Genomic DNA, 14,828 nt, shown 5'->3' on the forward strand with positions numbered 1-14,828 from the left:
AATAAAGTAGAAGAACGTTCGAATGCATAATAATGATTGTTGCAAAGAATTCCGTTTAATTTACAACCGTCTTTTTCTTATTTTTCTTTCACGCTGTCCGTTACTTGGAATTTTAATTGTTGTTGGGAGATACATTTCAGTGTCCGCCTCCGTTATTGAGTACGTCCGCTATTTGGAAGAATTTTATCATAAGGGCCAATGTTATTTTGCAGAGGAATTTTAAAATGTCCGCTATTGAGAGGAGTCCGCTATTGGAAAGTGTCCGTTAAGGGAAATTTCACTGTACAAGCCTTTACTTTTACATAGTACTACTGCAGGCAATAAGAACAGTTACTTGAAGGTGTTTTTCCCAACTTGTAAAATAGTCACTATTTCAAAGAAATAGTCCCAAGAACTTCCGCACAATAGGTATGCACAATATGCAGCATTCAGTCCTTGTTCTACTGTTCGAATGCACGTACTTTATAACTTCTATGCAAGATATCTTCCACGGATTTCAAAAGTGTTTTGCTAAGTGTTGAAATAAAAATGCAAATAATTGAGAGGTTTGGGAAAAGAGAAACGGGCTCATTTCGCATCAGAATAAGTGATTGGCGTTACAACTATGCGCGATTGAATGAAAAATAATGATAAAGTGTATAACGTATGTACAGGGACATCATTTTATTTTTACTAACATTTTTAATATTAACCTGGCTATACCTTTAGAGAACAGGAAACACAGTTTGCTACCCCCTTCCATGACTGTAGTTCGATGATACTGGGGTAAAACATAAACAAATCACTCTACTAGGTATATAGGAGGGAAGAAAAATAGTTCATCAATTTACTTAAACTAGGAAATATCGCGATTTTGAGTTCGATAAATTTCATTAGGTTTTTGTTTAATGAAAATACAGTACTGTATTAATAAAAAGTAATTTTACTCACGAACTGACTTATCCATGCGAACGTATTCATTATGCAGTGTATATTATACTGTCTACAGAACATTAGCGTACAATATAGAGAAAGAAGTTAAATTGAAAAATAATCATAATATGGATATTTAAACACATTTTTGAAAATGGTGGCCGTTCATTTCGATACAGGCTTGAGTTCTTTTGTGCATATTATCGCACTATAGACTATTGCATCTAATTCCAATTGCCAGTTTCGTCCTTCGTACTAGTAACTCATGTTGAAATAATTCTGTACCTACTCTATAAAAGAGTACCTTACGTACTGTAAATTCAATCTTCACTTCTGCCCGACCCGCACAGATAAAATTACGCAGACATGCTATCTACTGTCCGTCCAAGTGGTTATGCCGCATGATCGTAGAAATGGGGGAAATCACGTGACAATTAATTACTTAACGAGGCCCTTTCATTTAAGTTATTTTAAACGGTTGCATAATATTACGTACACTTCCAATTCCTAACAGAAATTAATGTTTTCAGAAAAGAGCTAAGACAGTCCATCTTTTACAGAGGGGCGAGCAGAGGCAGGTGGGGGAAATCGGGATGCGACGTAGGCAAAACGACAGTGCCTGTGCGAAAATATGATTCAATAATGAAAGCTCTTTCGTCACTGGAAAACGCGAACATATTTCTGGAACGTACTATATTCACTAATGCAGCGCTGTTTACTATATGCGCCCTTGGTTCTGTGTGGAGGACAGATGGAACTTCATTAGTAGAAGGTTTGGGATTGAAGTACATTAAAAAACTCAAGTACAATAAAAATTGAAGTAATAGTACATTATGCAACGAGCCTATAATGGTAGAAATTAAGACGCGAGTATGTTTGTTTATGAAACGAGCGCAAGCGAGTTTCATAATTTTCATACGAGCGTCTTAATTACCATTATAGGCAAGTTTCATACGACTTTTTATGCTCGACCATATTTCTAACTTGAAATTGTTCATAAGTATTCATGTTATGGTTATGTAAGTGAGGAGCGGAATTGATCTTCTAAATTGTGAGATGCGCGCAGACGCAAAAGCAGGGGCGAATGCAGGATTTTTTTTCGGGGAGGGATTTGAGGAGATAGTAAAAATGGAGTAATGAGAAATAAGTTTATATACTCACAATTTGTTTCCGACTCACAAACATTAACAAGTTGGCCTGAGTAGCGTAGTCGGTATAGCCTTCTGTGCTCGAAGTTGCGGGTTCTACCCCAACCCAGCTCGATGGCATTTAAGTGTGTTTAAATGCGAAAGGCCTCATGTCAGTCGATTTACTGGCATGTAAAAGAGGTCCTGAGGGGAAAAAATTCCGGCACACCGGCGCACTGATATAACCTCGGCAAGTGCGAGCGTTGTTAAATAAACCATAATTTTTTTAATTTTAACATTTACAATGACTGAAATACAAAAACAATGACAGAATGACATTTACAGAAGAAGGCGACGAGGCTTCTTAGACATTTCATCCAGTACTTCATGAGCTTTTACTTCTACATTTTTATGTATATACATCAAGGCCAGTCTATTTAATCTGGCTGCTCCCATCGTGCTCCTCAAGTAAGTCTTCAAACACCGCAAAGTTGAGAACGACCTTTCTGGTGTTGCTTTAGTTACAGGCAATGTGCAGAAAAGTTTATGCGCCTTGCGAGTGCAGGGAAAAACAATTTCATTGCATCTGTTCAAAGATGATATAAAATCAGTAGGTATTAGGTGAAGATTTTCCTGATCAAGGAAATTTGTTCTCCGCATCCTCAATTCATTGAAGAAAGACTCTGGTGATGCATCAACATCCTTGGGCCACTGATTTACTATAGCCTCAACAGCAGTTTCTAAATCTTCATCTGATGCTCGCACTATGTTTTTAGGCAGCAAAGTTTGTATGGACTTTAGGATTCCCTTATGATTTAAAAACCTATCCTTGAGCTGATTAATGAAATAGTCTAAGAAGAGAAGGAAAATTAAAAGCCTAAAATACTCTAGATGACTCTCTGTCTTGAAGTAAGAACGCTGTGTTTGTCTTCCTGCAGTTCTTGGAATTTAACATTTTAGCAAAGAGAATTTACGTGGAAAACTCTCTAATTCCTAAGTACATTCACGAATTAAAATTAATATAATTTTTGTTTCTCGTTTAATATATTTCTCAAAATTTCGGGAGGGGATATATCCCCTTAATCCCCCCTTGCATCCGCCCCTGCGCGAAAGTATTGATTTTTTCCGAGGAACGAATGTCATTGACCTTGACATAATCTAGAGAATAACATGAACATTATTCTTGATATAACCTGGAAATTGATTTAGAATTGAAAAACGAGATGACAAATTGAATTTATTTGAATATTATTTACAATTAACGCCAATTATTATAGTAACAGAACATAACCTTCTGCAACAGTATTGGATTTCCAGCCTCCGTGACATTTCGCTAGTTTTCTTTCGATTGCATATCCGAGAATATTCGATACTTGCGCTTTTATAATGCTACAATGGTGATTTCTCATTGGCTGAACAACTGAACTATAATGAATAGGTGTACTTTAATGAGGTGCATTAAAGGGCTACTACCAGGTGTATAATTACTACATTTCGGCATGGTCGAGGATAAAAATAAAATGATGTCCCTGTAGATCTACAACAGGAGCCCTCTACTATTCCTATTCTTCCGCAAACGACCACCATAAGGAATTTCCTCGGCCCTTATAAATCCGTCGTTGACAACCAGAATTAAAATAGTGAACTTCTGATCTAGTATCTAGCATGCTAAACACAGCACTATGGAGGAAGATGTGAGACTATAGTATGGACATATGAAAATATTTTATGATACGGATTATCCGATTTTCTCGATTAACCGTCCAGTCCACCCCCTTCATTACCACGGATAATAGAGGTTCTACTGTATTAGCGTAGGTTTACTAGCTCCGTTTGCATTTTGTGCGAATTACGTTCAGGCACGACAGACATGACAGTGGCGGTACTGCTGGAGCGAGTCACCGACTGGTCAAGTCAGCTGTCCCTGATGGCCTGAAACTCGTTTTGCAGGGAGTTTCTCCTGCCTTTGGAGATCTTGTTGGCCTTTGCCGAACGGTTTACTGTACGCGCTCTCCGAAGTGCACACTTTTCCAGTCAGCTTTCCGGGTTGGCGGTAACGCTGAGGGCCTTAGTGGTAGACCTGGTGGAACTCCTCCTCGCGAAAGAAGACGTGTGGTGTCGTCTGCTACCCTTGCCCCTTCCACCCCCACGAAATGAGCAGCACAACAACTCCCGCATCCCCTTGCGGAAGTTGCGGGACATGAAGGCGTAGAGAAGAGGGTTTATGCCAGAGTTGAAGTAGGTGATGAGGAAGGTCAGGGGCGTGAATAGCGACGAGAAGGTGCTGCCGCCGTCGTAGTCCGGGGACCAGTACTGCCACATCTTGCGCGCGTGGTACGGCAGGTTGCACAGAGCGAAGGTGAGGACCACAACGATCAGCATGCGAATGACTCCGCGCCGAGCTCTGAGCACGTTCTGGGACGAGCTGGCGTGGTACGACTCCGCGATCAGTGACGTGCCACCTCCGCACACTCTGTTGATCGTTACGTGGCTCTCTGTCGAGAGAGATCGCTTTTCAAATTTTATCCGCATAGAGGCTGTCCCCCTGAAACATAATAATGCAGTTGTTCAGTGTACACATGCAGAATTTATACTTAAAAAATTATTATTATCGGGGAGCAGGCAAACAACGAACCGTCTGATTTTTTCTACGTAAACTTCCACTACCAAGATGGAGAGTGTGGTAAAGAAACAATATAATAATCATTATACAGGATGTTAAGGGTTTGAATTCACAAATTTTCACAGGAGATTCTTTGTATGAAATATAACCAATACTTCTAATGAAATATTTTTCTACAACGCATAGTTCAACCAATAAGAAATAAATTGTGTGGAAAGTTTCGTTGCCGATGTTTTCATATGTCTTTAAAATTGTAAGGTTTACTATGAATTTCCCGATAGACATTAAATAGATGAACAATTAATGTCTATTTTTTTTTGCATAAAGTGAACCGTTTATTCACAAATTAATGCCATGTACACAATAATAATGGTTTAGTTACACGGAATGTACATACATAATAACATTGAACATTAATTAGGGAATAAACGGTTCTCTTTATGTAAAAAAGACAAAAACATAAATTGTTCGTCTTTTTAATATCTATTACAACATTCACAGTAAACATTTTTAAAGAGATATGAAAACATCGGCAACGAAACTTTCCACAAAATTTATTTTTTATTGGTTGAACTATGCGTTGTAGAAAAATATTTCATTAGACGCAGGCCTATTGGTTCTATTTCATACAAACAATCTCCTATTAAAATTTGTGCATTCAAGCCCCTAACACACTGTACGCCTACGTATTATGTTTTGGAAACTGTTTACTTTCAGCAGTGTTCACGATTACAAAATGTCAAGAAAAGTTTGGCAGTCCTCTCTGGCAATATGTGAGTAATCTTGAACGAATTTCGTATCATAAGAGACAGTATGAGGAATGAAAAGGCTTATATATAACATCCACAGCATATCGTCGGCATCTTCATACTAATCATCGGTAACTTCAGACTTTATGCTCAATGAGCCTGATTTCATGGGATATTCAATAGTAAAAAATAAGTATAAACGGGAGATAAACTTTTTATTGTTGATTAATGGATGCCTACCATTATTAACGACATTTTCAGGAGTGTTTGAGAAAGTTATGTGCAATAGATTACTATTCACTATTTCGATTCCAAAAATGCATTAGTTTTATAGTAGTTTTGAGTTATAAAACAAAAGTCAACACAGAATGCAGCTTTTGGGTTGATGTATGTAAGTTTAAATTATTATCGACAAGGAGAACATGGTGGACGTGATTCCGGATTTCGCCTACAGGTGACATCTGTCTGCAGGAGCTGCACAAATCCTAAGAAGCCGCAGGGGCTTCAATAGTGGACCGCGGTAGACCGAGAGAGTGTAGCTTACTCAGATAGATGATGCCTTGGTCGTTTTGGCTTCCTTTCCGAGACAAAAATTGCTTTATATGAAACATTTCATAGCGTATTTTGGGAAAGTCATTGATTTAATTCCCAATATGCTCAGTCAATTTGAGAGAACAATGGATTATTATAATAAATTATTGAAAGAAGTTTAGTTTTGTCCTTTACATGTGCAGAAATTTGATCCAAATAAATATCAAATTGTAAAATTCTCTAGCAGAACGAAAAGTTACATTTGTTCGGATCGAATTTCTGTACATTTAAATCACAAAACTATTTTTTTTGTAATAATTTATTATCAAGATACGTTGCTGTCTTAAACTGACTGAGCATATTGGGAATTCAATAAATATCTCTCCCAAAACACGCTATGAAATATGGTAAAGAATGGAGAGAATGGAGAAAAAATTCTCTCACGACACTGGGACTACGAACCCGGGTTTTCACCTCTACGTGCTGACGCGTCAGCTGAAAACTCGGGTTCGAGTCCCGACGCCAGAGATAATTTTTCTCCGTTCTACCCATTCTTCACCATATGGCAATACAGAATTCCTGCACGGAAATATTATATGTACTTCGGTACATCATTGTAATACGCTATGAAATGTTTCATAGGAAAGAATTACTACTTCGAAAAGGACGAAAAAACAATCAAAATTGTATTTCACTTTTTTGTTTGAAATATCTCAAAGAATAAAACCCTGAAATTAATGACATTAATTACGGTTCGCTCTGTTTACACATACATTGTGTGAGTCACAAATGCAACGTATTCTTTGAGTTTCATTTTAGAATACAATTTAATATTTATGTTGGACAACGTTCCAAATACCCGACAAATGGAAAGAAGCCGTAGTGACTCCAATTTTTAAGAAAGACGATCGATGGAACTATAATAATTATAGAGGTACTTAATGCAGCTTACAAATTATACGCTAAAATAATTTGCGGAAGATTAAATACAATAAGTGAACATAAAGTAAGAGAAGAACAATGTGGTATATGTTGCACAGCAGATTATTAAAAAAAGAAGGGAATTCAATCTATCAATATATATGATGTTTGTTGACTACGAAAAAGCTTTTGATAGGGTAAATCGTGATAAATTATGGAAAATCATGTACGATAAGAGCTACCCTATCCATTTTATTTTTTATTTTAGTAGGTTATTTTACGACGCTTTATCAACATCTGAGGTTATTTAGCGTCTGAATGAGATGAAGGTAATAATGCCGGTGAAATGAGTCCGGGGTCCAACACCGAAAGTTACCCAGCATTTGCTCATATTGGGTTGAGGGAAAATCCCGGAAAAAACCTCGACCAGGTAACTTGCCCCGACCGGGAATCGAACCCGGGCCACCTGGTTTCGCGGCCAGACGCGCTGACCGTTACTCCACAGGAGTGGACTACCCTATCCATCTGGTACGAGTAATTCAGAGTATATATAGCCTAATAACACAGAAATATTCATTAAAGAAGCAAGTAAGAAAGCTAATGTCAATCAGGGCGTCAAACAAGGTTGTCCATTATTGCCAGCACTATTTAACTTATATATCGACGCAGCCATAGATGAATGACAAGGAAATCTTACAATTGGACTGAAGATAAATAATCTGTCTATTAATATCATGTTGTCTGCTGACGATAAAATTATTTTTTGCAACGTCAGAAAGCGACCTACAGCGTGCTGCCCACAAACTACAAATATATATGATGCATTATAATCTAAAAACTTCTAATAGAAAAACTAAAACGATGGCATTTTTGGGACCAGATCATTTAGGATGGAAAATCGTCATAGATAAAGAAATTATAGAACAGGTATCATCTTTCAAATACTTAGGCTGCACTATTACATATTTAAAAGAACAAGATGTGGATATAAAAAAAATAGATTTCAAAGAATGTGTGGAGCAATTATAAGAACACTAAACAATAAAACGTTACCTGAAACACAACTAAAATTCTATAAAGCACTTACAGTCCCATTACTCACTTATGGCTGCGAAAATTGGACACTAAACAGAAATAACAAGGGAAAATTAGAAAGCAGCGAAATTAAATTTCTTCGAAGTGTTTCAGGCCTCACATTATTAGACAAAAAAAGTAAAGATATACGCATTAGATTACAGATATATAATCTTTATGAGCGGGTACAAGGACAAAAACAAAACTGGTACGAACATATTCAGTGTATGACATGTTATAGACTTCCTAAAATTCTCCTCAATTACAATCCTATTGGTAGGAGAAGCGTTGGAAGACATAGAACCCGCTGGATAGATGACATCATCCTTTGAACTCGGAACAGGCATTGAGGCCTATACCCTGAAGAAGAAGAAGAAGAAGAAGAAGAAGAAGAAGAAGAAGAAGAAGAAGAAGAAGGAGAATACAATTTAATCTGAAGTAGAATGATTTTAGGAGTGCTTATAATAAAAGAAAAAATTGCGATGAAAGATATCACTTTTCAGTCATCGTGTAGGTTGATTTATCCTTAGAACAGAAGAACTAAGAGACTGATTCCATGTTTAAGATACACAGGGAATGTAAAGGTCATATTTATTTCAATATCTTAAGAATAATATAGTTGACAAGACAAACTTACGATGTTCAAAATAAAGTTTCATTGAACAAACGCGGATTCCTACAGACAATATAGGTTTATACTCAAAATACGCATTATAAACTTTTATTAACGTATTAAAATGTGGGGCTTGCCTGCTAGGGAAGGGCTGTGAGGCGCCGTTGCTGAGAGAAGTCTCAAGGCAGCGACTGCTATGCCACAGAGTCAAGGCGATGAGGGAGTAGAGCACCGTCATGACGGCGAGCGGCGCCACATAAAGCACGGTGAAGTTGATCATGTCGAAAAGCTTGGAGTCGTACTTGCGTCGATGTGTGATGCAGATGGTCTCAGACATGCCGTTCGTGAGGTTCGTGGTGACAGTGCCCACCCAGATGAAGCGGGGGGCAGAGTACAGGGCGCTCGCCACCCACACTACCACCATCACGAGCTGCAACAGTTACGTGGTACTTCATCAACTTTGCAAAGTCATAATTTCATATTACGAAAAGTTAAATAAATTAAGCATCGACATCAAAGAACTATCAAGAATTTTATCATGTTTTGTTTCCAATGAAGTCATCCACATATTTAATAAACACACATATAATATAATATAATATAATATAATATAATATAATATAATATAATATAATATAATATAATATAATATAATATAATATAATATAATATAATATAATATAATATAATATAATGTTATATTATATTATATTAGGGGAGACTATTGTACCTTCAGCATAATGTACCTTTCAACATTTATTATTTTTTTAATTTTTGCTACTATCCAGAGGACTCAAACTGGAGTAGATTGTGGAGAAAGCCGCTAAATAGCTCTGGTCGTAGTTTCGGTTTGATTTATTGCAAAGTGTTAGTTATGTGGAGAAAATAATTTTTTTAGTGTCAAAAGTAAACATTTTGTTCATTGATATATGTTTTCTAACACAAAACCAAATTGTATTTGTTACTATCAATCAAGTACAGTGTGTTCTCTATCATCTGCTGTGTAATAAGATATTTTAATTTCCATGATTTAATCGAATCTCTAGTTTTGGGAGCCATATTTTTTTAAACGTCTACTCTCTTGTACCTTTGAACACAAAATATCTTCTACCACTGAATATGTTCCAAGGTACATGACACTAGCCATTTAAGTATTATTATTATTATTATTATTATTATTATTATTATTATTATTATTATTATTATTATTATTATTATTATTGAATATGCTGTGTAGGTAGCTGTTATATAATGTATGCTAGGGCTGTAAACAGATACATGGACGAATGAATAGAAGAGTCGTATTTATATTGAATATATTTTCTTCCTACGATGTCTAAAAAATATCAGATGTAAATTTGTGAATCTGCTTTAAGTAACACTGTTTTAGGAATATTTGTATTATTGGTGGTATGAAATTTACATTGCACACGCTAAGATTAGTTTCTAGTTTATCTCTAGCGTTCTTGTAATGGACGTTCAAATGGGAAGTGGTCAATTATATGTATGGAGTGTTCGCAGGGACATTAAGACTATCAATTTTGAATAAATATTCAATAAATTGTGTGGATACGTATGTTGCTAGTTCACAATTCTTCAAATTTAGTCTGTCTGTCTGTGACAGTAGCGAAATATTTCCCCTAAATTTATATATGTACTAAAATGCTGAATGAACATGAGATATAACCTTCAAATATGAATCGGGAGAAGAAATTAAAATCGTTGCTAAATGCGGCGGATATACGAAGTATGACGCTGCGAATTTCCTATCTTACACCTGGAATGCCCTTCATAATTATTAGCAAGTATGGACAGAGATGGATATTAAAATTTTGACACGCTCTTTATTGAAAATCAACATGTACGCACCATCAATAAGTTAACTAGGGCAAATAGGAGTTTCTACGTAAAGATTAATTGGTCCTACAGAATACATCTGTTATGGTAACAATTGATATTAGAGGAGAAAAATTCGCTCCGACGCCGGGGATCGAACCCGGGTCCTTGATTTTACATACCAAGCGCTCTAACCATTGAGCTACGCCGAAGTTCAATCCACAGCACCGGATCGAATTCCTCTCCTTCAGTGTTTTTCCCTTTGTGGCCTGACTCTAAGTTCGACATGTATGTTGACATTTATATTAAGTCAACTGTCATTATACAAGGAGCGCACTCAGTTGAGTGACTTGGTGGCCGGGATTCCAGAGTAATATGCACTGTTGCTCGAAGAATCTACGTAAAGTTTAATTTTTTTGGTCCTACAGAATACATATGTTATGGTAACAATTGATATTAGAGGAGAAAAGGAAAAACACTGAAAGAGAGGGATTCGATCCGGTGCTGTGGATTGAACTTCGGCGTTGCTCAATGGTTAGAGCGCTTGGTACGTAGAACCAAGGACCCGGGTTCGATCCCCGACGCCGGAGCGAATTTTTCTCCTCTAATATCAAATAGGAGTTTGTTGCGGTAAACAATGACATTTCGAACAAGGTTTAAATACCAATATACTACGTTACTCATCAGACCTCACACACTATAAGAAGTGGCTGACAACAGATATCATTGGTATGCATACTGAATGGTCACCCAAAATAGCCCTATTCAAGGCAACATGTATTCAAGAAACATGGAATTTTGAGTAACGTTGGTTCCAGTTGCAAAAGTGTAATGTTAATAAAAGTTAAGCCACAGCCTAGAATCGAACACGGAACATTTTCTTCACAGGCTAACTTATTACCCGTTCATATATGAGGGGTTCACAACCAGAGTGGACTAAGTCCAACTGGAATAGTTCTGAGATATTGAGTCTTAAAGTTCCTGGCTCACGCTTAGCAACCTTCACCTTCCTTAGGAAATGCTGCCCTCTGTGGAGTAATAAATGGACTTTGTTTGTTATGGCAATGAATAAATCTAAGTTTTCTTCATCCGGGATTGTATTAATCCACAAACTGATCATTGGTGGACTTGGTCCACTCTGGTTGTGAGCCCCTCAAATAAAGGAGAAATTGAATACTTCAATGTATTGCCACTCACGAGGCAACTAAGCCAGGAGATAATAATGTAGGGTAGGCAGTTTCCACCCTGTTGAAATTGATTGGCTTATATTAATATTATCTGTAATAATTATTTTTTAATTAACAAGCATATGCACATAATCTTGATTAATATATACTGCATGTTCTTCTATATCACATCATCACGATTACATTTAATTACATTACGCATGTCAGATTTATGACGATGACTGTACTTCTGGCGGTCTGGGTGTTTAACATTGGTACATACATTGCCTTGATTTTTCTGTTCTCGAAGCTAGTGGAAACAAGTATGGACTTAGTGAGAATCTGAACCGTAAAGTAGAAATTATTCTGAACACAAAATTAATTTTTCTGAATACATTATTTTTCTTTCGTTAGGACCAGAAATATTTTGTTTTCAGGTATTGAATTCAAAGAAAATAAAACCTTCCTATTACTTTTTTTCTAATTATTCTTCTTCAATGTGTCATTCCCACAGAAAACTAATCTTAGAAACTGCATATAAAAATACCCGTCCAATGGAGAAATTGCTGTACACAATCAGTCTATTCTTCAAATAGTTTGAAAATTTAACTCCCTTGTAAAACTATATCAAGGAAAAAAAAAAAAACCTTAGGAACAAATAGGTTCTCACGTACCACGAGTCGCGTGGGTGTCAATATCTGTTTGCAGGTGATGGGGTGGATGATGGCGAAGTAGCGTTCCGTGCAGATCACCACCAGAATGAATATAGAGGCCGTATAACTCAGACTGTGCACGAACTGGTACATCTTGCACAGTGTGTCTCCCAGTATCCAGCTGCAACACACAATAATGCAGTCCTTTTACTACTCACTAGACGACCATTTTATATGTGGAACGTAAACAGCGGCGGTGCAATCTTCTTGTTACTCTGTGCGAAAGAGAAATACATAGTCTATGACTAGATTAAGAGAGCAATCGTACTGCGCAGGAGAAGTAACAGCGGCGCGCTGTGTATTAGTACAAGCAACTGCCGTTACACAAACAGAATGGTCGGCCAATAATTAGGATAGATTGTTTGATTACATAAAGCAGAGTCAGAATACAGCGTATTCCGAATCTCACCGGACCGGTGGACAACAATGACGTCAAGCTGCAGCGAAATAGGAACAAAACTGCTGGAAGGATCGATGGCTGTCATGGCGACTGTGCTACGCTAGCAAAATTTTGCGAAATTTCCGTACTGCAATTTCGTTCAAAGAAAAGAGAGCATAAACAATTTACTTCTTTAACTGGTAGTAATAACTAGTCCATTGGCATGTTCGCTCATAAGCCATTAACATATTGTTTTTACGTTGTGCTCATTACAAGTTTTGCCCAACTATGTATATATATATATATATATATATATATATATATATATATATATATATATATACACATATATATTTGAACATTTTAAAGTTTGTAATCTTTTTATTAATGTTTTAATGATTAATACTTGTAAATGTATATACGTGAATATGTTTTGAAAGCCAAATATGTATAAGAGTGTTCATGCAGCATTAACCATTTAACATGGGATCTGAAGATGCCATACAATTGGCGAAAACGTTTGTCCTAATATAATGTACTGACTTACTATCAAAACAATAAAGATAAGTAACAGACGGAACAAAATAAACATATATATTTTACTATTATTGTATTTGCTTATCGAAACAATACGAGTATGTCAATAAAACTATTATGTATCTTTGCTAAGGTCAGCCTCTCGTATACAAATTTTGACCTGGAGGCCGCCCGCGATGAAATATATTCGACATCCTACATCGTCTTACCTGGAAATGAGGTACGTGGAAATATTCTGGTAAACACAGAAAACTCCAACGCAGAAATCAGCTACAGCAAGATTAGCCAGAAAGAAGTTGGTGATGGAGCGCAGGCGTCGTGACAGTGTCACCACAAGAATCACCATCAGATTCCCTGAAAAATAACAATGGTAAGGAGTTAGAATATACGCAAGAACTACTTGCATACTGACGTTCAAAGATATCTGATCCGACTACATACATACATACATACATACATACATACATACATACATACATACATACATACATACATACATACACAATATATTAGTGTGAGCCAGTGTGGAAATTCACAACATGAAATCAGAATCTTCAAAGATATTCTTTCAAGAATTATATTTTAAAATTTTGAACATCACGAAGACAGGTTACAATTGCTAATGCACTGTTATACAATTTATTGAAAGCACTACTGAAAGAATGCGCTTTCTAAATTTATTGTAAGCTCATTACCAATGTTTTACGAACAACAGATTCGAAACTTATCTTCTTTTAATTCTTTCGGTATTCAGAGAATGTAGCCAAAGACGTGTTATGTGCGTTACTTCCCTTATGTAGCATTATGCACACTGGCGTCATAAAAATGTTTCATGTACTTTCAATTCACTGAATATAATTATACCTCGCATTTTACAGTTAGATAAACTTAGCTGCTTTGTGTCCTTCTTTCCACCCGCTCTAACAACAAAGTCTTTGTTATAAATTCTGTCGTTTTGAAGCTCAATCATCCTGTTCATTATACAGACTAATACAATTTTCCATATACTCATATGCACAAACGAAACAAATTTCGACAATATTACAGTTATTTTATCGTAGTTAATAAACTGTACATTTCTGCGAAATTGTTAAGCTTAATCAATTCAGAATATGGAATATAACTGTACTAGTGTATTTCTAATTTCTTTTGGAGAGTTTCATACTCACCGCAAATTGAATCGGTAATTTCTAAAACCACACGAGTCACAGAAATAAGTTTCGAGAAAAAAAACTACCTATAGTTAATGGATTTTGTGTTAGGTCTGTGAAATTTTTACAGGAGAACCATACATTAGTATGTCTGATTACAAAAGCATTGTATCTTAATTATCTCATTTCTTATCACCTTAAAATATTTTTTAATTTCTTGGATTCATGTTGTTTTAACAAGTACCAATAATAATAATAACTCCAGTATCCTGACAAAATATGGAGTGTACTCTTTGTTGTAGTGTGAAATACATTATTATACAGTTTTCAATCAATTTGTATTGTTTTTTATTTCATATTCAAAATGATTCATATCATTCACAAATTAAATTCAAAATATCATACATGACAAAAAAAAGTTATTCGCGAATAATTAATTTTCATACCAGTGTGTCACATGTTTAATGGCAATGTATGAGTACAGACATACTGTACT

The 14,828-nt window shown here is 36.1% G+C and overlaps 1 protein-coding gene across 1 annotated transcript in view; it reads right to left on the reverse strand.

The window, feature by feature from the left end:
• Positions 1-2,094: 2,094 nt before the first annotated feature.
• Positions 2,095-14,828, reverse strand: part of TrissinR (Trissin receptor) — a 48,828-nt gene continuing 36,094 nt past the window's right edge. Inside the window, exons 3-6 of the mRNA XM_069829836.1 lie at positions 13,391-13,535; positions 12,227-12,386; positions 8,688-8,980; positions 2,095-4,584 (exon numbers count right to left, since the gene is read on the reverse strand). Of these exons, the coding sequence (XP_069685937.1) occupies positions 4,074-4,584; positions 8,688-8,980; positions 12,227-12,386; positions 13,391-13,535 (1,109 nt within the window). The 3' untranslated portion in view covers positions 2,095-4,073. The remainder of the gene's footprint in view (positions 4,585-8,687; positions 8,981-12,226; positions 12,387-13,390; positions 13,536-14,828) is intronic.

Source organism: Periplaneta americana, chromosome 6, assembly GCF_040183065.1.
Source record: "Periplaneta americana isolate PAMFEO1 chromosome 6, P.americana_PAMFEO1_priV1, whole genome shotgun sequence".
NCBI classification, from domain to species: Eukaryota; Metazoa; Arthropoda; class Insecta; order Blattodea; family Blattidae; genus Periplaneta; species Periplaneta americana.